Source organism: Pimephales promelas, chromosome 21 (assembly GCF_988280905.1).
Source record: "Pimephales promelas chromosome 21, fPimPro1.hap1.1, whole genome shotgun sequence".
Taxonomy (NCBI): domain Eukaryota; kingdom Metazoa; phylum Chordata; class Actinopteri; order Cypriniformes; family Leuciscidae; genus Pimephales; species Pimephales promelas.
In genome coordinates, this window is record NC_142789.1 from 13,107,969 (window position 1) to 13,135,098 (window position 27,130).

At 40.2% G+C, this 27,130-nt stretch overlaps 1 protein-coding gene across 5 annotated transcripts in view; it reads left to right on the forward strand.

Annotated features, from left to right (window-relative positions):
• slc4a10a (solute carrier family 4 member 10a) overlaps nucleotides 1–27,130 on the forward strand; it is a 66,150-nt gene that overhangs the window by 15,599 nt on the left and 23,421 nt on the right. For all 5 annotated transcript variants that reach the window (XM_039657556.2, XM_039657557.2, XM_039657560.2 and 2 more), the window contains 5 exons: nucleotides 13,457–13,538; nucleotides 21,712–21,855; nucleotides 21,942–22,080; nucleotides 23,064–23,224; nucleotides 24,678–24,866. In XM_039657556.2, the coding sequence (XP_039513490.2) occupies nucleotides 13,457–13,538; nucleotides 21,712–21,855; nucleotides 21,942–22,080; nucleotides 23,064–23,224; nucleotides 24,678–24,866 (715 nt within the window). The remainder of the gene's footprint in view (nucleotides 1–13,456; nucleotides 13,539–21,711; nucleotides 21,856–21,941; nucleotides 22,081–23,063; nucleotides 23,225–24,677; nucleotides 24,867–27,130) is intronic.

Sequence of the window (27,130 nt, forward strand, 5' to 3'; positions counted from 1 at the left end):
GTTGCTGATCCTTGCTTTAGGGGCTACGTACGATTCATATGGATTAATTTTAATACCTCTTTATGAACTTTTGAAGTGAACCAACCAAAGCTGCAGTTCGTAGATTTTTTTGGGTTAAAATTATCCAAAATACATTTGAGAGAAAACATAACCAGCCAGTGTTCAAAACTATCTGCTTGCATAAGGAAAAACTCTGGACTACAGCTTAACTTTGTCAATCAACAATGTTTTTTTTTTTTTTTTTTAAATAGTGTTAATTTTATCTTATTTTTTATTTGTTTAGGCAAAATAGTAAAGAATTTTAATTAATTGTTTATTTGCTTTAACATGAAATTATGTGGCACAATTATAAAAAAAACTGTGAGTTCACAATATAACTCAAGTTCTTTTACAAGAGAACTGCGTAATTTCTTACGCTAGGGGAAAACCTCTTTTCTCACGCATCGCAGGATCTGGAGTGAAGAAGCCGCGCTGTCTGAGAAAAGCCTTCTGCAGGACGAGCCTCTGCATCTGAAGCCGCTGGCCTTCTGTCGCCGTACCTGCTACGCTTTCCTGCATTATATCCTTATACTCTGCATAGTGTGTGTGTTTGTCGCCGCGACTCACATTCTCTCTCTATCCTCTCTAAAAGAGCAAGCCTCTTTTTAAATATGCCTTTCTCCTGCGGCTCATGCCGAGCCCCACTCAGCAACACGGACCGCCATGTAATTTGCGTTTCCTGACTGGGAGAGGATAATGCACCTCTCGCGCTCGCCCAAGGCGGCTGCCCTCACTGCGAGCTATTACCCATGGTGACTCTAAGGACTCGCCTGGCATCCTTCGCCGAGACGGCACTTCCACCCACGACAGTACTGCGCCATAAAATGCTCTGTACTCTGCGGGTCCCTGAGCCTTCTCTAGTCTGCGACAGCTTGCCGGTTCGCCCGCCAGCTTCACCAGCTTCACTCGGGTCGCTCACCAAAGGAACAACGGCCGCCATCAGCCGCCACATCCGCCATTGACGATGATGAGGCAGCTGTATCTGTGGAGGAGGCCAGCTGCTCTATACTGGCCTCAGATAGTGAGGATTGTGCAAGCTCCGTGGACCTCCCCCCTCTGCCCGAGAATCATCAGGGAAGCAGGCCAGCATTGAGTCGGAACTGATGCATCTGCCCTAACAGGCCGTGGCCTTGACTGGGAGGCTGCTGCGCATCTTGCGCGCAACCGGCTGGATGGATGTTTCCAGCAAAGGGGCCTCGCCCCACTGCCTTCTAGGCCTGCGCCTTTTCTTCCTGAGCTCCATGAAGAAGTTGCAAAGTCCTGGAACGTCCCCTTCTCAGCCAGAGTGCTCTCCTCTGTCTCAACAGCATTCTCCGTGGTGGATGGTGCGGAACTCAGAGGATACCACTCTCTTCCTCCCGTGGAAGAAGCTGTAGCGACCTATCTTTGCCTGCCCTCTGCTGGACGGCAAGCTAAGACGGCGCTACCTTCCAAAATATGTCGCACTACATCCGCCATGCACACCCGCGCTTATTCCACCACTAGGCAGGCTGTGTTGGCATTGCACTCTATGGCCATATTGCTGTTACTCCAGGCCAAACTTCTCAGAAAAGCTTTAGAGCGCCACACAGCCCGGGACTAGAGACCATGCTCTCACTCGCCGCTCCCCTCCGCGTGGGCCCCGGCCGAAGATTGAGATGGTGTTATGAATGTAATAAAAATGCCCACAGCTCAGTGTTCATTTTTGCACACAAACACAGCCTGTCACAGTACAGGGGTCATACAAATAAAATGGTCTCATGTCGATTGTGCATTAAATGCAGTGAATGTGCCCACAACCCAGTGACCACAAACACTACATACTACATCTCCCACGGTTTCTGTAAAAAACGAAACCAACTCATATAGTTAGCTCAGGCCGACTGTGTTTTCAGTGCAACAAATGTGCCTGCTGTTCCATGCCCACATTCGCTCACAGACTCGCTTTCTCTCAAACTGTTATAAGGGTGCGCCTGCCCTGCCTCAAACACTGCAAGCACAGTGTTTACGTTATAGCACACCAAAGCTCTCCATGTTGTGGCCAGAGCCCAGATCTCATTCTACCCCTAGCTATTCATGCAAATGCGTGGGCAAAGCTTCCAGGGGTATCAGAATGGTTGCTGAACATTATAAAAAGAGGCTATACGCTGCAGTTCAGTTACGGCGCAGGGCGAAACTATGGTAAAAACCTAAGTAGCCTGTCTACTTCGAGCTGAAATAGCGAAACTATTGAGCAAAGGGGCAATGTAGCCTTTATCTGAAGCTCAGAACGAAGGGAGCCTATACAGCAGATATTTTCTGGTACTGAAAAAAGGCGCGGGTCTCAGACCCGTTCTAGATCTAAGACAGCTGAACAAAGTGGTTGTGAAACGCCAGTTCAGAATGCTCACAACCAGGAAAATCCTCAAGCAGATTTGCCATGGGGACTGGTTTATGTCAGCAGATCTGAAGGACACGTATTTCCAAATACAAATAGCGTCACATCACAGGTGATTCTTGAGATTCGCCTTCGAGGGCCAGGCATATCAATACACAGTCTTACCGTTCGGCCTCTCCATAGCACCCTGTACATTTACAATGTGCATGGACGTGGCTCTCACACCCCTGAAACTTCAGGGCATGCGAGTTTTGAACTACTCGGACGATTGGCTGATTCTAGCTCGATCACACTGAGAGCTCATAGAACACAGCCATAGTACTTGAACCTCTCGAGAATCTAGGTCTCAAAGTCAATTGGGCGAAAAGTTTGCTGTCTCCCAGTCAGAGAATATCTTTTCTGGGCACAGAACTTAGCTTGCTGTCTATGACAGTGCGACTGTCGATTAGAAATGCATCACAGCTCTGAAACCTTGAAGAGCTATCGACTGGTACCAGTCAGGTGTAAACCTGAGGACTTCCTCGAGTGTGAAGGTGGTGTCCACGGATGCCTCCACCTCGGGATGGGGAGCGCTGCTCGAGGGCAGACCATTCTTTGGCCAGTAGCCAGAACGGGAGAAGCTCCTACACATAAACTGTCTAGAATTGATGGCAGTCGACAACAGGCTGAGGCGCCTTTGTCCCCGAATAAAAGGTCACCACGTCTTGGTCCGCTCAGACAACATGTCAGTGGTGGCCTACATAAATCGCCAGGGAGGCGTCAGGTCCCGAAACCTTTACAGGTTGACGGAATGCCTCCTGATCTGGGCTCAGCACAATCTGCGCTCATTGAGAGCAGCACATATGCTTGGTCACCTGAATTTGTGACCAGACAGACTGTCTAGAAACAATGTTCCAGCAGAAGAATAGTTTCTGCACCCACAGACGTCCTACTGCTGTGGGACACATTCGGCAGAGCGCAGGTAGACCTGTTTGTGTCCAAAGAAAAGGCTCACTGTCCAAAGGACAGGGATGTGCTGGCCCACGTCTGGACGTGCTACCCATTCTATGCTTCCCCCCCTGTCTCTCTCCTGCCTCAGGTATTGGAACAAATCAGGGAAAACTGACGCTCAGTGCTACTTGTGGTTACTTTCTGGAAAACCAGGCTTGGATCCCAGTTCTGATGCAGCTGACAAGCACTGCCCCGTGGCCAATACCGACGAGGAAAGACCTCCTCTCTCAGGCCAAGGGCTCAATTTGGCATCCTGCCCGGAGCTGTGGACCTTGCACGCATTGGCCATCAGCGGGTACCCGCAAAACACAATCACGCAGGCTACAGCGCGGTCTACTAGACGACTCTATTGCTCAAAATGGTCTGTATTTTCTATCTGGTGCAAAGTCTGAGGCTTTTTACCCCTAGACTGCAGGGTTATGGAAGTTCTCTCCTTCCTTCAAGAGCTACTGGATAAGGGCAGAACCCCATCTACACTCAAAGTTAATGTGGCGGCCATAGCAGCATTTACAAAACCCGCGACTGGCCAGTCACTGGGAAAGAACAATCTGGTCATCCGCTTCCTTAAAGGAGCAAAGAGGCTGAATCCTCCCAGACCCTCCTTAATCCCCATGTGGGACCTTTCCACGGTTTTGGAAGAAGGGTGCCCCATTCAAGCCAATCCATTTGTCGGACATGAAACATTTGTCATTCAAGACAGTGTTTCTTATGGCTCTTGCTTCAGTGAAGTGTATAGGGGATTTACAAGTGCTCCAAATGACTCGAAAGTCATACCCAAACCAAGACAAGGATACATGCCTAAATTCCTCAACACACCGTTTAGGGCTCAGGGTCATTTCCCTGTCTGCCCTGCCAGTTTACAATGGGGAAAAGGATGCAAGCTTCCTTTGCCCAGTCAATGCATTAAGAGCTTATGTGTCTTGCTCGTCTATTTTCAGACAGACTGAGCAGCTCTTTGTTTCGTTCAGCGGACGTGCTAAGGGACTAGCCGCTTCGAAACAGAACCTACCCAGATGGATAGTTGATGCCATAGCGCTGGCATACACGTCTAAAGGCTTGAAGTTTCATTTAGGTGTTAGAGCGCACTCCACAAGAGGCATGGCCTCATTGTGGGCTTGGTCTAGTGGGTTTATCTTGTAGGATATCTGTATGGCGGCAGGCTGGGCCTCCCTGTCTACATTTATAAGGTTTTTTAACCTAGAGGTCCCGCCTTACAGGCTAAACTACTTTCGTTCTAAAATCAGTATTGTCTGCCCCGTTGCTTTAGCTCAGAATACTACAACTGTTTGAGCACCGCTCGCTGATTGATAAAATTACTCCATGGGCAAGAGTAAGACTCATACCTTTACACAGATCAGGCCGAACAATTTCACCCTGACTGTGTGGAACACTGTTGATGTGCTTAGCTCCCTTAGGACGCTAACTTATTGGGAATGACACTTCTGGCCTCTCTTAGACTCTTTGTGAGTCCCTGGTGATTATGCACTATATGAGCCCCGGGCACCTGCCCTTGGGACTTATTGGATCCCAGCATGCACGGTGTTTTACACTGTGTTGCCCTAGCTTAAGATATTACGCAGTACTCGTTACCTCTTCTAGAGAGAACCGAGCTTACATTAGTAACCGAGTACATTTTATCCAAATAATTAGCCTAAAAATCTTAAGCAATTATGGATCATTGCAGTACTATATTATATTGGGATGCATTGTTTTGTTTTAAAAATCATATTTTGTGTGCCATAAATTCATTTATATCGAATATGGCTTAAAACTATTTTAGAATTGATACACCCCAGCTTCCCCAACTAAAGGACATAAAACTGTACTCATCAAGAAATGTTATTGGGTTTTCCACTATGCATCTGGTTGTGTGTCACCATTAAAATTCTGTTGTGTGTTTATGATGTACTGTAGAGAGAATATTGCCTGAAGGACCCTCCAGGCCCTCAGTTGCAGTTCAACTACAGTTGACTGGCTGTCCCTCCTCAGAGGTGACTCTGTCTGTTCCGTTTCAGGAGTGAGAATCATTAGTCCAGTAGTATCTGATCTTGTTTCATCTCTTGCAGACCCTTCTAGAGTTGCATTGTGTTGACTTCATTGTGTTATACAGTACAAATATCAGCACAGTTCTCAGCTTGTTGTATTTTGTTGACTACTCTTCGCATTAAAGCGTTAGTTCACCAAAAAATTAAAATTCTGTCAGTGCTCACCCTCATGTTGTTCAAACCCCGTAAGACTTTTGTTCATCAATGGAACACAAATTAAGATATTTTTAATGAAATCTGAGAGCTGTTTCACTCCTTCATAGGCTGCTGTAATTGCATCTGCCGGCCCAGAAAAGTTAGTAAAGACATTTTTAAAATATTCCAAGTGACTACAGTGGCTCTAACTTAAGCTTATCAAGTGACGAGAATACTTTTTGTGCTCAAAGAACAACAAAAATAACGACAATCCATTTTCTTCTGTGTGGGCCTCTGAAGTGAGTTCACGAGTACGCCACGACGCATACGTGAGAACTGAGAAGATGGCGCTGGTGATCATTTGATGGGAAAGTGTGATTGGTAAGCCATTCAGTTTGCAGCATTGATATTAGGAACTTTTACGTTTTTTCGTTAGTTTCTCATGATTTGGACATCCAGGAAATGCTCACTTAAGAACCATTTTAAACACTACATTGAGACCCGTCTACGTCATCCTCAGTTCTCGGGCATGTGTCGTGGCACACTCGTGAACTCGTGTCAGAGGCCCACACGGAAGTAAATGAATAGTTGAATAAAGTCGGTATTTTGTTGTTGTTTTTTTTTGCGCACAAAAAGTATTCTCATCGCTTGATAAACTTCAAGTTGATATAGTCACTTAGACTATTTTAACAATGTCTTTACTAACTTTTCGGCGCTGGTAGATGCAATTACAGCAGCCAATGAAGAAGTGAGACAGCTCTCAGATTTCATCAAAAATATATTAATTTGCGTTCCGAAGATGAACTGAATGAAGTCTTACGGGATTTGAACAACATGAGGGGGAGTTATTTAAATTTTTGGGTGAATTATAACCATTTAAGCGTCCTTGATAACCATGAGCGTAAACCAATCCAGCATCAATCTCTTAAAGCCTTAAAGTCGCACATTACAGCTCACTTGCTCTGGATGGAGCAGAAAAGCAACATCCATCACGCTCACCACGACCCTTTTATCCGCTATTAACCGTTTCCATATGGCTGTTATGATCTAAGGCTGTGCCTGATATCATAAAAAAACATGCAACATTTGATGACAGATTATAGGCTACATCCTCAAATTCTCATAATGCCTCTTTGTCTCAGCTGTTTTCGAGGCTTGCGTTATTAGCAGAAGGAGTTGACCGAAGTCTCCTTAGATGCAGAGAGAAGACTTTGAGAATGTCATCAGATGTTAGTGCAAATTCAGACTGTAATTCTTTACCGGATGACACAAAGGAGCCTTTCAGAGCAGAAAATCTTCCTATTTAGTCTAATGTCTAATGAGATCCATTGCTATTCAGGAATGCTGTGTGAATATACATGTGTATGCACTCTGCAGAGTTAATGGATGCTGTTTAGAGAATACGCACAGTTCTGGCACTGGAATTTCCTGTATGATGTCCAATCTGTCGGGACTCTACAAACTAAAGGAGTAAATATATAGGAGCTTAATGCATTCACAACAACTTGTGTCTTTTATTTATGTTGATGTGTTTAGTTCAGCATTGTTTGAACAGAGAGGCAAATGTAGGTAGTATCTCGTAACCCACATTCAAAGTGTCCCGTCTCCATCTTTTCTGCCTTCTTCCCTCGCTCCTCTTATGCTTTTAACAGTGGCCTTCTTTGTCAACGTTAAATGGGGCATGAGGACAGCAAGAGGGTGACACTGAAAGGATGAAGTGCTGGAGATACTCTCCGGCTGCTTGGAGTAAGATAGGCAGCCGATATCTTCAAGTTCTGGGAGTTGCTGGACAGCAAAGAATCCAGCTTCTTTGAACCTATATGGGATTTTTTAAGGACGATGTTTGTATCTTGTAGGGTGGCTTTTGGTTGATATAATTATACTGTAAGTGATATAATACAATTTGTTTTATTCTGAAAACAGAAATTTGGTGGGCAGGGTTATTCTTTCCCAGTAATCTGTTTGATCGTCTTTTAATGTTTTAAAGGCACAATAAATATGTAAGATTTTTGGATAAAAATATCCCAAAACCACTAGAACAATGTTATATTTGTTGACTTATGTACTTACATTATCTCAAATGTTTACAACAATGTTTAAATCCAGAGAAATCAGCTATTTTAACCAGTGTAGCAGCCCATGCGTCACCTGCAATGGCGTCACATCCGTTTTACCCTCGATTTACGGTTTCACTTCCGTAAATACCATGGAAACACCAAAGACACTTTAATATATTATGTGTGTTATTAGACAGGTGATCAGCTGTTTGGATACCGTTTGGATTATCGACAGAAAACGAATCATTGTTATATAGTTATATAGTCTAGTTTATTTGATTTACTGTGACTAACATGTTTGTACACAAAAAGTAAAGTGGGATATTCAGATTCAGAAAGAGCTTTATTTGTAGTAACATTACTACAGCCTATTCTCTACCATACAATGTTTAAAAATCAATTTCATGATATTTAGCAACACAAGTCATCCAGCAAAGGAGCAGCAGCACCTGACTGCGAAGCACAATAAAAACAGCAACGTAAAATGACCCAGGCTCTTGGCCCTCGGTGCTTTTAACACAGTAACGATAATAATACATTAGCTCATCTTTGAACATGAGTCCTGTCAGATTGGAGGTGATGACAACTCCCATGATTCCACACTCTTTCACTGCATGATGTATTTTATTCTAATGAAATAGCCCCTAAAAAGTACTAAATCACCACTCATAGGTCACTTTTTTTGTCAAATAAAAAATGTGTATCATTGTTTTACTTGGTAAAAACAATGAATTAGCGACCTATAGAGGAAAAACTTTCATACTGTGCCTTCAAGTCTTTAGCTTTAGAGAGTCAACAAACAATGAAAAACAAAAGAAAATTAAAGAAGAAGCAACTACTTCCCTGATATTCAGTGAGACTAAAATGTAGGGCGTGATATTATCTGTTGGGAATTGATTGGATTATGAAAAATGGGCAATACATACCATAATAGAGTCAGGTGTTTCTTAGCATGGGTTTCCCCATGCTGCCTTGCCGCAGCGCTATTTTATTCATGTTGCTAGGCAGCCTGGACACCATGAACCAAATTTTCCCCTGAGATGGGGAACCAATCACAAACGGGGAGGGAGCAGCAAGACGATGACGACGTACATGCGACACACCGAAGCAGTTTGTTTATATCTATGGACCATGGCAGCAGACGTGAAGTTACCTTTTGATACAGCCTAATGTTTGGCATTAAACAGATCGGCTCAACTGATTCGCAGAGAGGGGGATTTAAAGCTGTTCCCTGTTACTGGTGGTGATTCACTTTTAATTAATTAAATTTTTACTATAATGTTAGCATTTTTTTGTTTATCACATATTTTACCATTTCATGTGTTTTAACAGCTAGATCGTGTTGCTTTGGACACAGTTGTTCACTCCGGTAATATAATAAACTCCTTTTTAAATCAACATTTTGTGTCAAAATTATTGCTTTATTTGGTAGGTAGCCATGTTATAAGTGGGAAAATGACAGCGAGGCGGTTGTTACAACGAATACAACCCCTTTAGGCTGATTCGTTAGAGTTTGCAGGGTTGTATTCGCTATAACAACCGCCTCGCTGTACATTATCCCTTACTATTATTTATTTATTTCTATGAGGGCTGACAAGACAAAATAAGGACTGTCAGTTGTGTTTAAACAATGCGTTACAGCAACCAAACCAATTTCTGCTGCGCCGAAAGCGGACCTTTCACTGATGTAATGACGCAATGACGTACACTTGCTAGCCTGTTCCATTTACGCGTTGTGGAAACGTGGAAGTATCCTTGACATTGAGAAACACGTTTTGTGTATACATAAATTTCCTAAATCTCTGACTCATCGTAGTCTTCATCGTCTAATTTTCTGTTGCTCTACATATGTCATCTGGTATCATTGAACCGATTGGCTATGAGCTACGTACAGGCGCATTTGAGACATTCATAGCACCCAATAATACTCTGGGCATTCGTAAACCACGCCTCAAACACGAGAAAAAGAACATGTGGTTTCCAGACCATGTCTCATTCTCAATGACACGTGGTCTGGCGTTAGCCAGGCTAGGTGTTTCTAGGAGAGGGGTTGAAAATTATGTGATATGTGTTGGCAGGCTAAATGTTTAGATTGTATCAAGTTTTTTTTTTTATATTCGGAGTAACATGGATTGATGAATTGTTCACAAACAGATCTTTTAAATAATGTATTAGAAGCTAAAATATGGTAAATATTGATTTCATTTTGGCTTAAGCAATGTTCATGTCTTTAAGCCTGTGTAAATGCTATGTTTGTTTGTGTTTCTGGAAGACAGGGAGTAAAATCTGTTTTTAAGAATAAAATGAGGTTATTTAATGAAAAAAAAAACTGCTGTGGGATTCATCACTGTTATAGTGAATCTTTTTAACATCCCATTGAACTGCACTTTAGTATCTCACACAGTTACTTTCAGTACTTTTCAAATTATTCTGATCCTTTGTGATTTTGCTAGGCTGTTAATTTAACATGTTGATTTAATTATAAAAACATTAGGCTATATACAGAAAGGAACTGTGCTCACTGAACATTACAGGAAATATTGCATTGTTTGATTAATTGCAATCAATTTGATTAATCTCTTAATATTAAAGAATCAATTTGATTAAAATCTAAATCAATCGTCAGCCCTAGTTTTTACATAACAATAGAAAAAGCTCTACATGAAACCGGCATATGAGAGTGACCCCAATCCCTCCCCCACCCCATGTGTATGTAAATTTGTGTCCACATGTGCGAATCTGCTTCATCATTATTCAACCCGAGCAGCCGCGGTCATGTGACTCTCTACCCGGCAAGCTGCTGAGGCTGAGAGGGACTGAACTAGAGAAGGACATAAAATGGATTACAAAGAGAGGGAAAAAGAAGTGTGAAAGATTAGGGATGACAGAGCGACAGCAAGCCAGGAAGGACAGGACGAGGGGGATCTCAGATAATCTCAGATATAATGTCACACCTCAGCTGCACACAGGAAGATGCTTATTAATATAAAGAGGATCAGTCCTCCGGGACACACTGTTAGCTTTCATTAGTGAGGTCTGAAGGGGGCACGATCGTGTGTGTGTGTTTGCACAGGTGTTATCTCGATCAAAACAATGTCAACAGTTCTTTCCCCTCCATAAGAGTAACCCCTCGTTATGTGCCCTTCTAATGACGTATTCGACAGACATGCTAATGAGTTATCCGAACATCTGTGTGCACGTGTGTCCTTCACATCTCCTCCAAGAACAAGATGGAGAGATTAGGGCTCATTTTGATGACATCACAGGCAAACTGAATGGAGCTTCCCATGAGTCTGCTGGGCTGAGTTGCCATGGTAATCTATATAGTTCATCCTGGATTCCCATTTATGGTTTCCTTGCAGGCATGAGTGCTCCGCCACCACCTCAGACCACACACACATACATGTGCGCGCACGCATCACAGCTCCAGAAAATGACTCACCATTGCAGTGATGCTCCGAGATTGTTTCTTTTATTAGGCAAGCGTCATGCTTACTGATGCTGTGCTTGAACTTTTAAGCATCTTAACTTTTCTTTAAATTTTGGTGCAAACGAAAGGAAACCTAAGCAACCGTATACGTCCTGGCATCCACTCGATGTAATAAATAATCTAGTTGAGTTAGAGTTAATCAGTACAACTTTTATGTAATTAAGAAATTAAGAGTACTGACAGACATGACGGGCAACAGTCGGGTTCTGGAAATAAAAACTCTGTTCAGAGAAATTTATTTTGATCGATAACTTTAAACTTTTAAAAGCAGACCTACTGTGACCTGTGAAGTTGGTAATCCTTATTATTTGCTTCTGTTGAAGCCGTCAGCCCGAATTATTTCAGTTTATTTTTTTTAAACCGAATGTAACAGCAGAATTTCTGGAGAAAAACTACATTACCCATGATGCTGTCCAGAAAATTACACCAATCGGTGTAAACCGGTGAATTTGTTGCTTCAAATCAAAGTTTGTAATGCTACGATTCACCTCATAGCTGATTGGCTTGGTTCATGGCTTATAACTCTTTAACAAAGACTTTTTGAAAATCACTACGGGAAAAAAGAATGGAAAAAATACATCCGGAACCAACGGCGCTGAAAAATGTGGCAGGAACTGTTGAAGGGTTTAATATGAAACTTTAATGATTCCTTGTTTCCACATGTATCCACTGTTGTCATTAAACAAACCAAACTTGCACCATATGCTGATCTCTCCCATGATCCCCATGGCTCTCTCACATGGACTCCCATGTGGTCCGTGTCTCATCCGGCCTGAGTTGTCTCCTCCTTGTCTCTTGTGCTGTGAGCAATCTTGTCTTTCTCTTCTTATGGCTCTTAATGTCGTCCATCCATAATGCCATCGTTCTTTCTGCACTCATGTACATGCGGATCATCTTGCAGTCATCTGTCCCTTTAAAATGAATTGCTTTGGTTCTGTTGTGGGCCATAGCCAGATGTTACTCTAAAGACTTGCAACTGATTATGTGTGAGCGGTTATTTACCCTGCTAAAGAGAATGAGTGAGTCCTCCATCTATTCTGGACTGTGGATGATTTGGATTCTGAGCCACAGGCTAGTGAGACTTTGGCTTCACAGGGGACCAAAACAATGTCATTTATGTTCTGGGGACAACTAGCGGCAGGCCACATTAGTCGTCATGGAAACTGTCTGCCAAGGTTAGGCTCAGGCATACAGCTGTTTATTTTGGGATGTCATCCATTGGTGGTGTGAGAGGGAATGAGGGCCTGTCTGTTATGGCCTCAGTGTGGCATTTATTAGGAGTAAATGATGAAACATGTATCATTAAGTGTATATTTTGCCCTGGAGACATGAATGGACCGGTGTCGCCAGTAAAACAATGAAAATTAGGGGAAAGGATTCTGTCTGGTCTTGTTTAAAAGGAAAATAGATTATTGAAGAATGAGAATGAAAACACTTCAATGAGCTTGGGTGTCCAGCAATTATTTAAATAATAATAATAATAATAATAATAATAATAATTTGTGACCTTTGTGCATTTTTAAAAGGCTTACACTTTATTTCAATAGTCACTTTAGACGTTCTACTGATTATAAGTAACTTTTCAACTACATGTCAAGTAACTCTCATTAGAGTATTAGTATATAATCGTAGACTGTCATTTGGATAGGTGTTAGGCTTTGGGTTAGAAGAATAAGTTTACTTGTAGTCGCCAAGTTACTTATAGTCAGTTGAATGTCTGTTGGGGGACCAACAAAATAAAGTGTTTGAAGATAATTAAGCTGATAATCTACTAATAATATAATGACAGTTAGTTGACATGTTGTTGACTTTTGAAGTTACTTATAGTTAGTAGAATGTCTAAAGTGGACTATCGAAATGTGTTACCATTAAAAGTGCCTGCATGGTTAAAAACAAGTCAAGTATGGCTGCAATGACTAACCAAAGAATCTGAAAATAACATTAACATATATAGTTGGGGTCTTTAAGAAATGAAGTATTTTGTTCAGTAAGGATGCTTGAATTGATCCAAAGGGGTACAGTAAAACATTTAAAGTTTTACGAAATATTTCTATTTCAAATAAATGCGCTTCTTTTGAACTTTCTATTAATCAAATAATCCTAACAAAATATATTACTGTATATTTTTCCAAACAAGCTCAACTATTTTCAACATTAATAATAATAAATATTTCTTTAGCAGCAAATCGTCATTTCTAGTTTTTTTTTTTTTTTTTTTACTGTATTTTTGATTAAATAAATAATAATACATTTTTCTACTGAGTTATTTGTCAGTGATCATCTATAGGAGAACATGCATTTGTATGTGTGACTGTGTGTTTAATCATTGTGTTTTGTTTTGCAGCGAAACGATGAGGAAGCTGTGCTTGACAGGGGTGGAACTCGCTCCATGCTCAACACGAATTTTGAGAAAGAGGAGCTGGAAGGTAATTGAAGCTTTAACACACACTCCAAACCTATAAGTCAAACACCCACCTGATGAATTATTATTATAAAAAAATACAATTAAATGATGCTTAAAACATTAATTTATGTTTGTTAAATCAGCACAATATATAAAATCAGAATACTATATATTCTTTGAAACTATATTCAGAACCTTTCACTCACAGCCAGGTAAAATTAAATTATGTATGTGTCGTTTAAAGCAGTGGTTCCCAACCTTTTTTTTTGTCCCAAGAAAATATCCCCCCTTCATATTTATGATCTTATTGGTCTTGTAAGCTTGCAGCAAGGATGACAAAATATGTTTTTTTTTTTCAAACAAATGGTATGTTTATGCACAAATAATAACCTAAGCCTATAATATTGAAAATACAAAAACAAAAACATCAGTAGGCCCTTAAGCCTAGGAGAAGCCTATACATTGGCCTCATTTGAAATGCAAAAACAAAAATATTCACACTGGTGTGTACAGTAGGTAAAAAAAAAAGAAAGAATATAGGCTATTACTAAATTACTGTTGTCTGGGGCCTTAATACTTGCTTGTTATTTATGAGGCTTTATTTTTTAGGCTTTTGGCACCATAGCGAGTGATAATATACTTGCATTTATTAACAGAATAATTTGTCTTTCAGAAAAAACAGTGTAGCCAGAACTACTTCTCTCTGTGTCGTGTACATCTATGACGAGTCACATACTGGGCTACTCCGCAGTGGCAGCGATCCGAACCAGTGTAAAATAGTTCCAATGTAAACACTGATTATAGGTGAACCATAGTAGTTCAGGATAAGACAAAAATTGATTTGAAAATGGATTTATGATGAACTCGCTCATTATATACATTCTGTAAATTTTGAACAGAAAAAAAGTTAAGGACTTTTATTTAATGCTCATTGCTCAAACCTTCAAAATATGACACGACCCCCCACAAAGCTCGCTGAGGCCCCCTTGTGGGCCACAACCCCCCTGTTGGGAACCGATGGTCTAAACGCCTCTGGTGAAAAAAATGGGTAAATTCCCCAGTATTACTCTAGTATTATTTATCAAAGCAGCATAAAGTTGATTCTCCACATTAATAGCTCAAGAAGAGCATGTTTTGTGCACAATGCTGTGTAACTGATTACATGTAATTTGGATTGCGTAACCAGATTCCAAAAAATTAAGTACTAGTATTTATATTTCATTTTAAAATATTCGCAATAAGATTACAATTAATTTTTTATTGATAACATGTTATTCTCACAATTATTCATAATTCATTGATTCTCCTTATAGTACCTGTACTACTTATTTTTTATCTTTTAAATTTTACTTTCTAAAAAAAGACTACTGCTTATGCTCTACATTCAGAAGGTTTGTGGAATTGCACAGACAGACCAGCCAGTTGTCATGTGCCAATCTTTGAAAACCGAGACCCATTCCCACAGCATTTGATTTCTACATTACATATCGACTCCTGACGAACACATTATTGATTGTTTGAATTATCACTCAGTGAGTCATTTAAACATGTTTAGGCGTTTGTCTTTCAAACACATTAAAATGTACAAATTCACATCATTTCATTTACATGCAATACAGGAATTCCCCACCTTTTTGTCAGCTGAACCTCTCTTTACGGTTCTCTGATGTCATTTAATGGTAACATAAAATGCAGGTCACCAAAATTTTAAGTGTTTTATTTTTATTTATTTTTATTTAACATTTTTAATTACTTGATGATTTAATTACTTAATAGCTTTTCATTAAACAAATTTATATATTTCTTTCTCTTTGTATTTTTATTTCAATATGGTAGTCTGATTATATTACCTTAAACGTGTAATGTAATGGATTACATTACTAAACAAAATTTTTGTCATATACTATGGAATCAGTAACCAACTACAATTTATTTGTAAATTGTCTACACAGCACTGGTTGTGCACCAAAGTCACTTTAAACATTTAGACATTTAGCAGGCATTAAATTTATATACTAACATCCAAGCTCAAAAACCCATTGCGGAATGCTGCCCTCATTTTCAGAGAACAGAGAAGAAGAGAGGAAATGAATCCAGTGTTTGACATTAGCTGCTCTCAGTCCTGAGGAAATATTCCATTTAGAGAAACATTTCATTCCAGCTCCATCTCACACACACACCCCCCACACACACACACACACACACACGCACACACACGCACTCAGAGCCAAAGAGTGTCTGTGCTTGAAGATTGTTTCATCCTCATCCTTACTTAACCCTTGTGAAGTCCCCGTAATTTCAGAGAAAGGGTGTGTGAATAGTATGTGTCTGTGTAAAATTTAGATTTTTATGTTTAATTATAATGTTACCAACAAATTTGTTTCCTTTTAAAGGTCAGTTTTTGTAATTTCTATCAATTAATTAATTATTCTTCTTTTCAAATTATTTTATTCCTCTGACCTATTCAAAACCTATTAGACAGTATTAAAGCTTTGCCCATCTGTTTTACCATTAATGATGCATGTGCCAGGAGACTGGTATCCATGCTAGTAACATTGTTTCTGTTTGCAGTCAGTTTTCCCCCGAAACTTATATAGAAACTATATAAAGACTATATATATTTTTTTTTAAAGTAGATTAGTTCTTCAAATAGCCTTGGGGTCTCTAAGACCCATTAGAGAACCTGAGGTTTTTGGATTTTAGTGGGTTAAAATGTGTTAAAGGGACCAAAAACCCTCATAATGTGCTTCCAAACTTGTAAGTCTTTCTGGTTTGACTTTATTTTGATGTGTTTTTAACACATTCTGTTGACTATAAGTAACGTTACACCTACATGTCTACTAACTGATATGTACTGTAGTTTCAAAGTTACTTAGGCCCTGTTTACATGAAGGGAAAACGCAGATATTTGGCCTCTCATTTACACAAAAACCCAGTTTTTATCACAGAAAACGATTATTTCTAAAAAAAGTGGAGATTTCTGAAAACGCCGGTTATGTGTTGTCGTGTCAAATGGGAGAAACGGCGTTTTAGGTTCTCTCTTGTCGATTGTGAGGATTCTGATTGGCTTGCATGGCTTTATCCATTTTATCCATTTATCTGCCGTCCATAGGTTTGGCATAGATATGATGGCGCTCGACGGCGTATTTATGCTGGTGTGTTCACAATGTTATTATTGAAAACGGAGAGGGGGAAAATAAATGCCCGGCTTTGTGTAAACGTGGCCTTATAGTCAGTAGAATGTCTGCTGGAGGATCATCATAATAAAGAGATATTAAAGGAGCACTATGCAAGAATAGGCTTTATGCCGAGCGTCACGTGACCAAACCGGAAAACGGGTCTCATCGCATCCGCTTGTCAGATAAAAGTCTCAATGGCCGTAAGACTACGATACTGACTACGATATCTATGGATTTTTAAGGTAATCAGCTAACCTACATAGTTCACTTTGTTATTGCCGTTTTATTCTATTTAAATATCTAAACGTTACTGTGAAGAAGAAAAAATATAAAACGTTTAAATATCAATCTGCACATGTGAGGGACATTGGTTATGCTAATCTTTGCTCGCTCCTTTTAAGTTATCTTGCAAAAAATTCGCAAAAAAATTTCATGAAGCCGAACCGGAAGCGATGCGACCTGTTTTACAGAATGTGACAGTAAGTTGTGCATAGAGCCTATTGTACGTTAATATAACAACTTCAAAGTCATTTCGGCGGTAAACAAACTCATAATAGGACGAGTCATCCTGGTAGTAAAGCTTGGAGGGGGACGCTGTAAGTTTGAGAGGAGCGCCCCCGACAAATCTTGCAACAATCATGACATGGTTTTACGGCACACACACCAACAACATATGAAGCACAAAGGCACTTGCACGCATTTCAGACATGATACTTGACGATGGAAAAAGCAAAGAAAACGCAGTCGAAAGAGACTAGGAAAAGGAAAAGATAATCTGACCACGTGAGGAACCGGACAAGAGTCCACTCGGTCACGCTTTCACTAGTTGGCGCAAGCTAAAAAACAGCACTGGATGTAACAGCGATGCTGACCGCGATGCAAGACAATCTTGTTGATGGACTAGTACGTCTATGTTGTTGCGCTTGCTTGTAATAGTATGTCATTTTTTTTTTTACATTGCTGTTCATTCATCCATTGTTGATAATTAGACCAGTCCAATAATTTCCAAATGTCTAGCTAGCTATATACAACAGTGCAAGTATTCCACAGCAACTATAAGGGTCGCTGTTTGACAAAAACACAATTTCTACATAGTGTGCCTTTAAGCATAGTGTGCTTTTATAGTGTGCTAATACTATAATGAGAGTTAGTTGACATCTAGTTGCAAAGTTACTTATAGACCATTTCACAAGATGTAAACAACACTGGTCCAGAAACACTTCCTGTTTCAGTTTGTAACTGTTTTCTTTATTTCACATGTATTTGTTTAACTTTTTGATTCAGTTTTAAATGTTCTGTTGGTTGTATTTTATCCCAGCTTTTATGTAGTGTTAAAAAACTGAAACAGGAAGTGATTCTGGACCATGTGTTGTTTACATCTTGTGAAATGGTCTATAGTTCAAAAGGGATCATCAAAGAAAGTGTTAACATCTTTCTTTCTTTTGTGGAACACAAAGGAAGATGTTTTGAAGAATGTCTTTTTTGGTCCATAGAGTAAAGCCGATGGGCTCCAATGTTGTTTAATACCCAACGTTCTTAAAAATCTGTATTTGTGTTCAAATCTGTAAAATAAATAAATGACCTATTGATTTAATGCCCAAAAATCCTATTAAGGTCTTTTTAACTGCTCTGTGTTGTAGTGTTAAGATGTTGTTCAGAGGATGTTTCACTGATTTAAGAGAAAGTGATTCTCTTTGTATGAACTTTGTATGAACTAGCACATGGCCACATACTGTACATACCTCAAGACTGCAGGGGGAAGATATCAGTGAAGGTAATGAGATAAAAGCACACATGCGTGTGTTTGTGTTGGCCCTGGAGGTCTTTTTCAATTATTTAGATGCTAAACTCCAGATGAAACTAAAGCTCAATTAGAGTGTGTATCTCTGAAGAGTGAGACGCAGGTTATATTAAAAACTGATGAGGTGATTCAGAAGACACAGTCCGCATGGGCCATCAGCCGTTTCTATATGCAGATCTGCTTTTGGTCTCCATCTGTCTGCTTCACACACTTAAGTCGTGACGTAAAGGTCTGATTTGTGGCTCCAGCTTCTCTGTGTAAGTGCCCAGGGCTGGAATCACACACATACACATGTGCTCTCTCCCCACAGACAAACACTGTCAGGCTTCATCTCTGTTGAGAGAGACACATTGAGCTGGAGGGACAGGGCTGCAGGGGGAGAGAGAGGGATTTAATGCTATAGTTTAATCTGAGACCGTAAACAAGAACAGAAACACAAAGTACAGAAACACTGAATCTGATTATATGACTACAGAGATTGAATCTTACACAACAGTCTTCTACATCTGTTTAACACTTCTAAGATGAACAAATAAATGAACTGTTCATCTTAAAGCTGCCGTCCGCAGTGTTTCCTCTTTGTCGCCATCTCTGTTAGAAATCTGCAATTGCAGTTATTCGCAGAATTATCAAGTTTACGTGGGTTATGCCTTGGCACGACACAGCGGACATGAATCCAATGTTTTGAGGACAATGTGCGGCTGTCAGTCACCGCGCCGGTGTAGATGCTGTCATTCGGAATGGCAGATTTTACTTTTTGGAAGTATAACCAACATAATAATTTTCACCGGAAAATGTCATCTGAACAAGCCTGCGTAACATCCACTTTTGTTCTGACCAACTAAGGGAAAAAAGCATTGCAGTAAATTGCGCTGATTAAATCAAACGATCGGTTATCATTTCACGTCAAGCCTTTTGCATTTTACAATGGGTGATGGCTGATTGTCGTTTGAACCTTTTTGGATCCGCCATCAAATTGATAAGTTTAATTAAAGGGACGTGAATCTACACTGGTCTCACGGTTCGGTTCGTTTACAATTATCATGTCATCGATTCAGTTCAATTCGATATCACAATTCATTACAATGCACTGCGTCTTCAATTAAAGATTTTACTTCAAAAGTGATGTGTGTGTGTGTGTGCGCGCATGTGTGTGTGCGTTCGCCTGTTTGGGAAGTCGCAGTGAGTGAGAGAGTAAAGCCTGTTTATGCCATTAAGAAAAGGAAATTCTGTCAAATCAATTTTGTTTTAAAGAAATGTTCATTTAAAAGCAGTGCTCATTCATCAGTGTATAATGTTACCATTAGAGATGCGCACATCAACTGTCGCCTAGTCCACCGTTAAGGGTGACGATCATCATTTATAGTTACGCGTAACAACACACAATAATTGTAATTTGACCATCGAGTGCAGATACTTAAATCAGAGAAAATTATTGGGGCAGGAGGATGATTTTAATTTGGCTGCGGATTCGGGTGACGTGAGTTCATCAACTTACTTTAAAGCGGCCAGAGTCTGCCAGGCGGGGTGGACGTGGTTTATCAAGTTAGTGGTATTACCTCCTGCATATTCTATTTGTGTGTGACATGAGCACGCACAGTCTTTCCAGGTCATGCTTACCAGGTTGTTCATAAGAGCCGAAATGTATGCAGATGTAGGCTTTTAAAGTAGTTTGAGCATTTTTAAAGTACTTGCACTCGCGTCTCGCCTTCCTCTGCCATTGTATGCTACCGCGACAAAGAACATACCCAACAAATGGTTATCGGTTATGGTCTATTACTGAACCGATTCCACGATGCATCGTAGAAACGATTAATTCCGACACCCCTATTTAATTATATCAAGTGCTGTGAGAAAAGGCTGTAAATCTCCACCTCCAACATCCTCACACACAATATAGCCTATACTAGCCGATACTCCTTCTTTATGTGTGCAGATGTGACGTAATGACGCAAAGACATGCTTGAATCTCCCGCTTTTAATGCTTTTAAATCATTCCTTTTAACATATAAATCATACATTTGTGGTCTATATAAAGCGAAACTACAATGCTTGGGTCTGAATTCCTCATTATTATAGCTCCACAGGCCCCTTTTCTACCCCTTTTCTGATGTGCGTCTGTGAGCGACCCGTTTCAAAGCGGCCCCTTTAAATAAAAAGGCTCTCTCGGCCGCTTAGTTCACACTCGGTTCAAATCCACCCCATTCGGCCATTTTTGTAGTTTGATTAGAGATGTACGATTATATAGTGTCACAGAACATTTTTTATTTCACATGTTAACAATATTTCAACAACGGAAGACTTGTCCAACAAGCCTTACATGTTCGAGCCAGAGCGAGCGAGTTGAAAAAGAAGACGACGAACCTGCAGAACAACGTCTTCATATGGATGTATTGCAATGGTAGCTGCTATGTATGTAACTGTATTGTGTTGTAAGTGAAAGTGGATTATTTCTCTTGTTAAAACAAGCACACTGACAAGATAAATGACTACGGTCTAATCTTACGACTAAAAATCTGTATTGATAATATTACACGTTTAGAAAAGCATCAGAAAACACAGCAGCTAAATAACCATTGATGAAACTCAAGAACAAAAATACTGCAGACGAGTAACGTTACTTCAAAACAAAAACAAAGGTACTGCTAAACCATGACCGCCATGTGTTTTAAGAAAATAAAGCACTTTATTTTTATTAACGATATTTACAGCTTATCGAAATGCTCTGTTCGTCGTCTCCAAAGATAGAAGGAATTTAGCCCTCATTCAGAGCAAAATCGAAGGATGAACTGGTGTAACATCATTTCGAACAAAATCAGGCCAAAATGAAGTTCGTTTCAGGAGTTCAAAACAGCTTGCCGAAGCAATCTTTCTGGAAAAGTTGGTAAAGATCTTCAAACTACCATTGGTCCAAGGTGATTACGTAAGAGGGAGGTGCGCTCTGGGGCTCCAATCTCTTTGACATGGAAATTTTCTCTGGTTCATTTCCTATATCGCCTGTGTTTCTTAACGTCACAAACTACCCTGTTACCAATCACGTCATTGTGTGGGAGGCCTTTATCATATCATTAACTAGGCTGTGAAGCTGGGGAGTCCAGTGGGTTGACCAGTTTATTTTTCAATTTAGGTGAATGATTCCTTTGATTTTTTTTTATAGTAGCTATTTTGTTAAGGTTGTTTTGTGGTAACTGCATTCTTCTCTTTGTCCCTGGCAGGCCACCGTACCCTCTACATTGGGGTGCATGTACCTTTGGGTCGGAGATCACACAGACGACATCGTCACCATGGACACCGTCACAGGAAGAGGTCACGGGAAAGAGACTCTGGAACCGAAGATGGCAGAGAATCACCTTCATATAGTAAGACTGATACTCTTGAAGGAAAAAGGAAATTTGATTATGTCAAAAAAGACAGAAATAAGATATAAAAACATGTTTCTCTCTAGCGGACACACCATCACAGCGTGTACAGTTTCTGCTGGGAATGGAGGACGATGAGGAACACATTCCTCATGCTCTTTTCACCGAGCTGGACGAGATCTGCCTGAAAGAGGGGGAGGATGCGGAATGGAAAGAGACGGCTAGGTACGAATCCACGCAAATTCAACAAGGAGATTTTGGTCCATATTGATATGATAGCAACATATAGTTGCTGCAGATTTGTCAGCTGGAAATCCATGAGGGAAATCTCCCATTCCAACACATCCCAACAGTGCTCAATTGGACTGAGATCTGGTGACTGTGGTGTGGAGGTATATTGAACTAATTGTCATGACCAAGAAACCAGTTTGAGAGGCGTTGTTACTTGAAACATTATCCAGTTGGATGTAGCCATCAGAAAATGGGTACACTGTGGTCATAAAGGAATGAACATGGTCAGCAGCAATTCTCAGGTAGGCTGTGGCGATGCTCAATTGGTGCTAAGGAGTCCAAAGTGTGGCAAGAAAATATCCCTCTCACCATTACACCACCAGCAACCTGAGCCGTTGATGCATGCTTTCATGTTGTTTACACCAAATCCTGACCCTACCATCTTAATATCGCAGCAGAAATCGAGACTCAGCAGACTAGGCAATGTTTTTCCAATCTTCTATTGTCTAATTTTGGTGAGCCTGTGCAAATTGTAGTCTCAGTTTCTTGTTCTTAGATGAAGGAGGGATCATCTGCATTTGTAGCCCATCTGCTTCAAGGTTCAGAGATGCTCCTCTGCAGACCTCGGTTGTGATTTGAATTTCTGTTGTCTTGCTATCAGATTTGCATCTAATTTCAGAAATCCAAAGTATGGGTCACAGAGGGTTTCATGGATCCATTTGAGGGCCAGAAACAAACAGTGGAGTGCGATTAAAAATGTTTTAAATCAAGAGCAAACCTACTTAAGAGCAATATTTGTGGTTTGGAGTAAGAGATTAGGAATGGATTAGGCCTGTATCCATTACAGCTAATGCAATACCACCAGTTTGTGGTACTGCAGCTAAATGAGAAAACTAATTTAATTGTCATACTCATTCTCTCTTTTTTTCTCCCACTCTTCCTATTCTTTTTTTCTCATTTCCCTTATTTGTTTGTAGATGGCTGAAGTTTGAGGAGGATGTGGAGGATGGAGGGGAGAGGTGGAGTAAGCCATACGTGGCTACTCTTTCCCTTCATAGCCTGTTTGAGCTTCGGAGCTGCATCCTAAATGGCATCGTCATGCTGGACATGAGGGCCAACTCACTGGAGGAGATTGCAGGTACAGAGTCTGAAAACATTGCCCAAACCTGATCTTCTAAACGCCTTCCCCACGGATCTAAAGCAATCAGCATTTTTATTATTAAGATTAGCTGTTTACTGATTTTAGTTTGTAATACAGGGCCATTCAAAATCACACTTAACATACTGCACATCCTAAATAATATTCAATATTAGATTAATGCATCCCAAATGATAGTACATTGAAAATATTGTGCTACAGTTGCTTGTTTATACTTTTTAGGGTGGATTTTCGAGATCTGTACATGTCTTACAGCTAATATGCTAATGGCACCCCTTCATTTCATAATTTGTGCGACCTCCCTTTGTCAAGATAAGGTTGATGAACATGTGGCAAAAGAGACCATTCCTCCTGAGACCTCTGAATCTCCATATCCTTGATTCAAAGATCCATGCTTCTGGACTTTTTTCTTTAGCTCAACATGTTTTTTTATGGGCCAGGGGACTGCTGTGTCTATGGCAAAACCTTCATTCTGTGGTCAATGAGCTATTCTGTTGTTTATTTTGGGTTGTGTTTTTGACCATTGTCATGCTGGAAGATCAAATCACGGCCCAGTTTAAAACATTAAAGATCCACCACCATACTTCCCAGTGGGGATGAGGTGCTTTTCTACATGTATATGTTACTGTCAATGCCAAACCCACCTTTGGTGTTCTCCAAAAAGGCTTTATTTTGGTCTCATCTGACCGTAAAACCCAGTCTCACTGAAAGTTCCAGTAATGCCTGGCAAACTGTATTTTGCTGTCTGCAATTGACTGCAATTGCTGTCTGATGTCACCAAAGGATTTTTTTTTTATTGCAACATTCCCAAACAAGTTGTGAACATATTGGTGAGGTCTGGTCATAGTTTTGGAGACTTTCTGACCCCAAGGCCCAACTAGCATCTGCAATTCTCCAACTTCGACTCAAACATCCTCCTCAGTGTGTGTGGGGCCAATGTAGACACCCATCTTCTTACAGGTAGATTGTTACAATCTCCAGTTCATATAAACTTCTTAATTATTGCCCAGATAGTGGAGATGAGTATTCAAACAATTAAACTATTACTGTATCTTATAGTCATTTCATGATTTGTTCTGGTCATCAAAAACCTTTTTTCACACATCATTACTGTATTCTCAGGTCTTTCCCATATGGATGACAGTTGGAATTTGGCCTGTGTGTCACTTCATATTTGGAGCCCAATGAAACAGCAAGACTTATCACTTAAGTGTTCCTAATAGGGTGAACTTAGAAACATGCCATCTGAATGAGCATGCACTTCACTTTTAGATCTTTCCCTAACCCTCCCCATTACATGGCTTGGGACTCACACACATCTCCTTGCTATAGTGTAAATAAAAAAATAAAAAATCATACTAACCACAAACTTTTGAATAGTCATGTAAACTCTATAGAAATGGCTTTCTTTATTTTCTTTTTTTTTTTCAAGATATGGTTTTGGACCAGCACGAGACGTCAGGCTTATTGGGAGAGGAGGTGAGGAAGAAGGTCCGAAATGCTCTCCTTAAACAGCACCACCATCAGAACCAGAAGAAACTGGCTAACCGGATTCCCATCGTACGCTCTTTCGCAGATATCGGCAGAAAGCAGTCCGAGCCACACTCCATGGATAAGAATGGTACTGCTCCACACGCTCCAGCAGATGCATTGTTCTACATTTGCCATGCGTGTCTTATCATTCTTTTTTAATGGTGTGTCTGTCTGTGTTTCCCAGTTATCTTCATGACCAATTCGCTCCCTAGTCCCCGCTCCTCTCTCTGGTCTAGGTTCAGTCGAAGTGTGAGAAACAGACAGGTGCTCTTATGTAAAGCCTGGTCCATTAGGGATCCCAAGTGTGTGTCAGCGCCCCAGAAATCCCACACATGCTCTTCTACCTCCCCTGCCCCAGACAACCTCCTTATTCGACCCAAAAAATCCTTCATCCCCTTCAACAAACGATTAAGCCTGCCTTCCGGCTACCATGCCATCCCCACCATCGACCCTGAGGAAGAGCCACTATCAGGCAATTTGATCATAGATATGCTTGTACTCTCAAGGTGCAGTCACATTCGTGAAATTTCAGCAATATTTCGCCACCAGAAACAGTCCATTGTCAATAGTGTGGTGATGTATAAAGCACCACTCGCACAGAAATCACATTCAAACCAAGAAGCTTTCCACGCAGTGAATTTGTTTGCCCAACTTGAACCCAAAGCGAAATCCGCATGGACAATCACCCTCCTGCCCTTTTGCCTCATGTAAAATTTCTGATCATGTGGATTCCTATTGAAATAACTGGATTTGGCTTGCAGATATTGTGGAAAAAAGTAAATGTGACCACACCTTAATGCATAGATATCGAAATCAGGTGATCCCATTCCCATGTCAGTTCATTTGCATGTTTATGGGTGGATCTTGGCCTTTCCAATGTGGTGGATATGCAAATGTATCATGGTAAATAGCAATAGTTGATAGAGTACAGAGTTATTAAGGGTGTGTTCATACTTGTAGTTCAATTCTCTTGGTTCTTTTGGTCCTAACCCCACAAAAAAGGAGGCAGGCTACATTTACAGTAGTCCTGGTTCACTTTGCATTCAAAAGTGAATAACATTCATTTTTATAATGTGTTTGCTGGGCCTAACAATGCCGTGTGCTGAGTTAAAGCGCTCGTTGTTAGTGCGTACAATTTCTTTTTTAATTTTACCTGCTGAGAAGTCACAAAGAGCTTTTAAAATGTGTAAATTAATCAAAACAGCAGAAGGAATTCCTCTGTTACATATACAAATGAAGATCTGCTACAAGGAGATGGCAGTTCCAACACCTGTACCAACCTGTTATGGGCAACATATCTCCAATGATGAGGAAAACCAGGTATCCTTGAGCATTCCGTCCTTTTTAGGGTTACGTCTTGTGACATCACATCCTGTTTTGGGTTTGTTTAGAAGTCTTTGTTCCGTGTTAATCTCATATTTCATTCAAACTACACCAGAGTTTGTTTGAGAGCTAACTTGTTTGGTCCACTTGTTTGGTACGCACCAAAGTTCGAATGGGAGTGTTCAAACTTATTCAACACTTACAGAGCAACACCAGCATTTTAATCGAATCGAACCAAACCTGTCAAGTGCGAACACACCCTTAGGTATTCCATATCTATTCTCTTATCAACAATACACTTAGTGTTAGCGTAGAATTTAACCACTTAAATTTGCCTTTAACCACATATGAAGTAGTTTTTAGAGTACTGCAATTTGTAGGTGACTATTAGATATCTAACCTCTTCTAATTGTTTCTTCGATGCTTCTAGATTCAGGTTTTAAATTTGATTTAGATTTAGAAAATGCTAGGAAGTTTGTAACTGACTTCCTTAATCTGTTTCTTACAAATATTTTTAACCAGGTAAGTGTGCATACACTGTTAGACCTTACCAGGTTTTTTACAGTAAAATACTGGCAACAGGCCAAATTCTGACACTATCATACCATTTTCCATTAAAACAGTAATATACCGTAGAAAACAAATCTAGCCTACAGGAATATACTGTGAATTAACAGCTCTTAAAGTCAACACTCAGAGACTGTGTTCCTAATCACACCCTATACCCTCATTCACTATTCCCTACATTAGTTCACTAATATAGTCCACTTGAATGAAAAGAAGTGAGTGAATTGAGACACTGATGAACACCTGATAAGCAGAATCACTGAACGACAGAGAAACAAGAACTGAAAAAGAGAAACACAAGATCTACAACTGACTTCCAGCAACACAGAGTGTGAAAACAGTTTACAAACCAGTTTAACATTATTTATTTCAATGTATAAAAGTTCTTGTTGAGAATTAACAGAGATTTAATTAATAATAAAGTTTTTTGTCACCATAATGGAGATCAGTATTTGCTTTAGT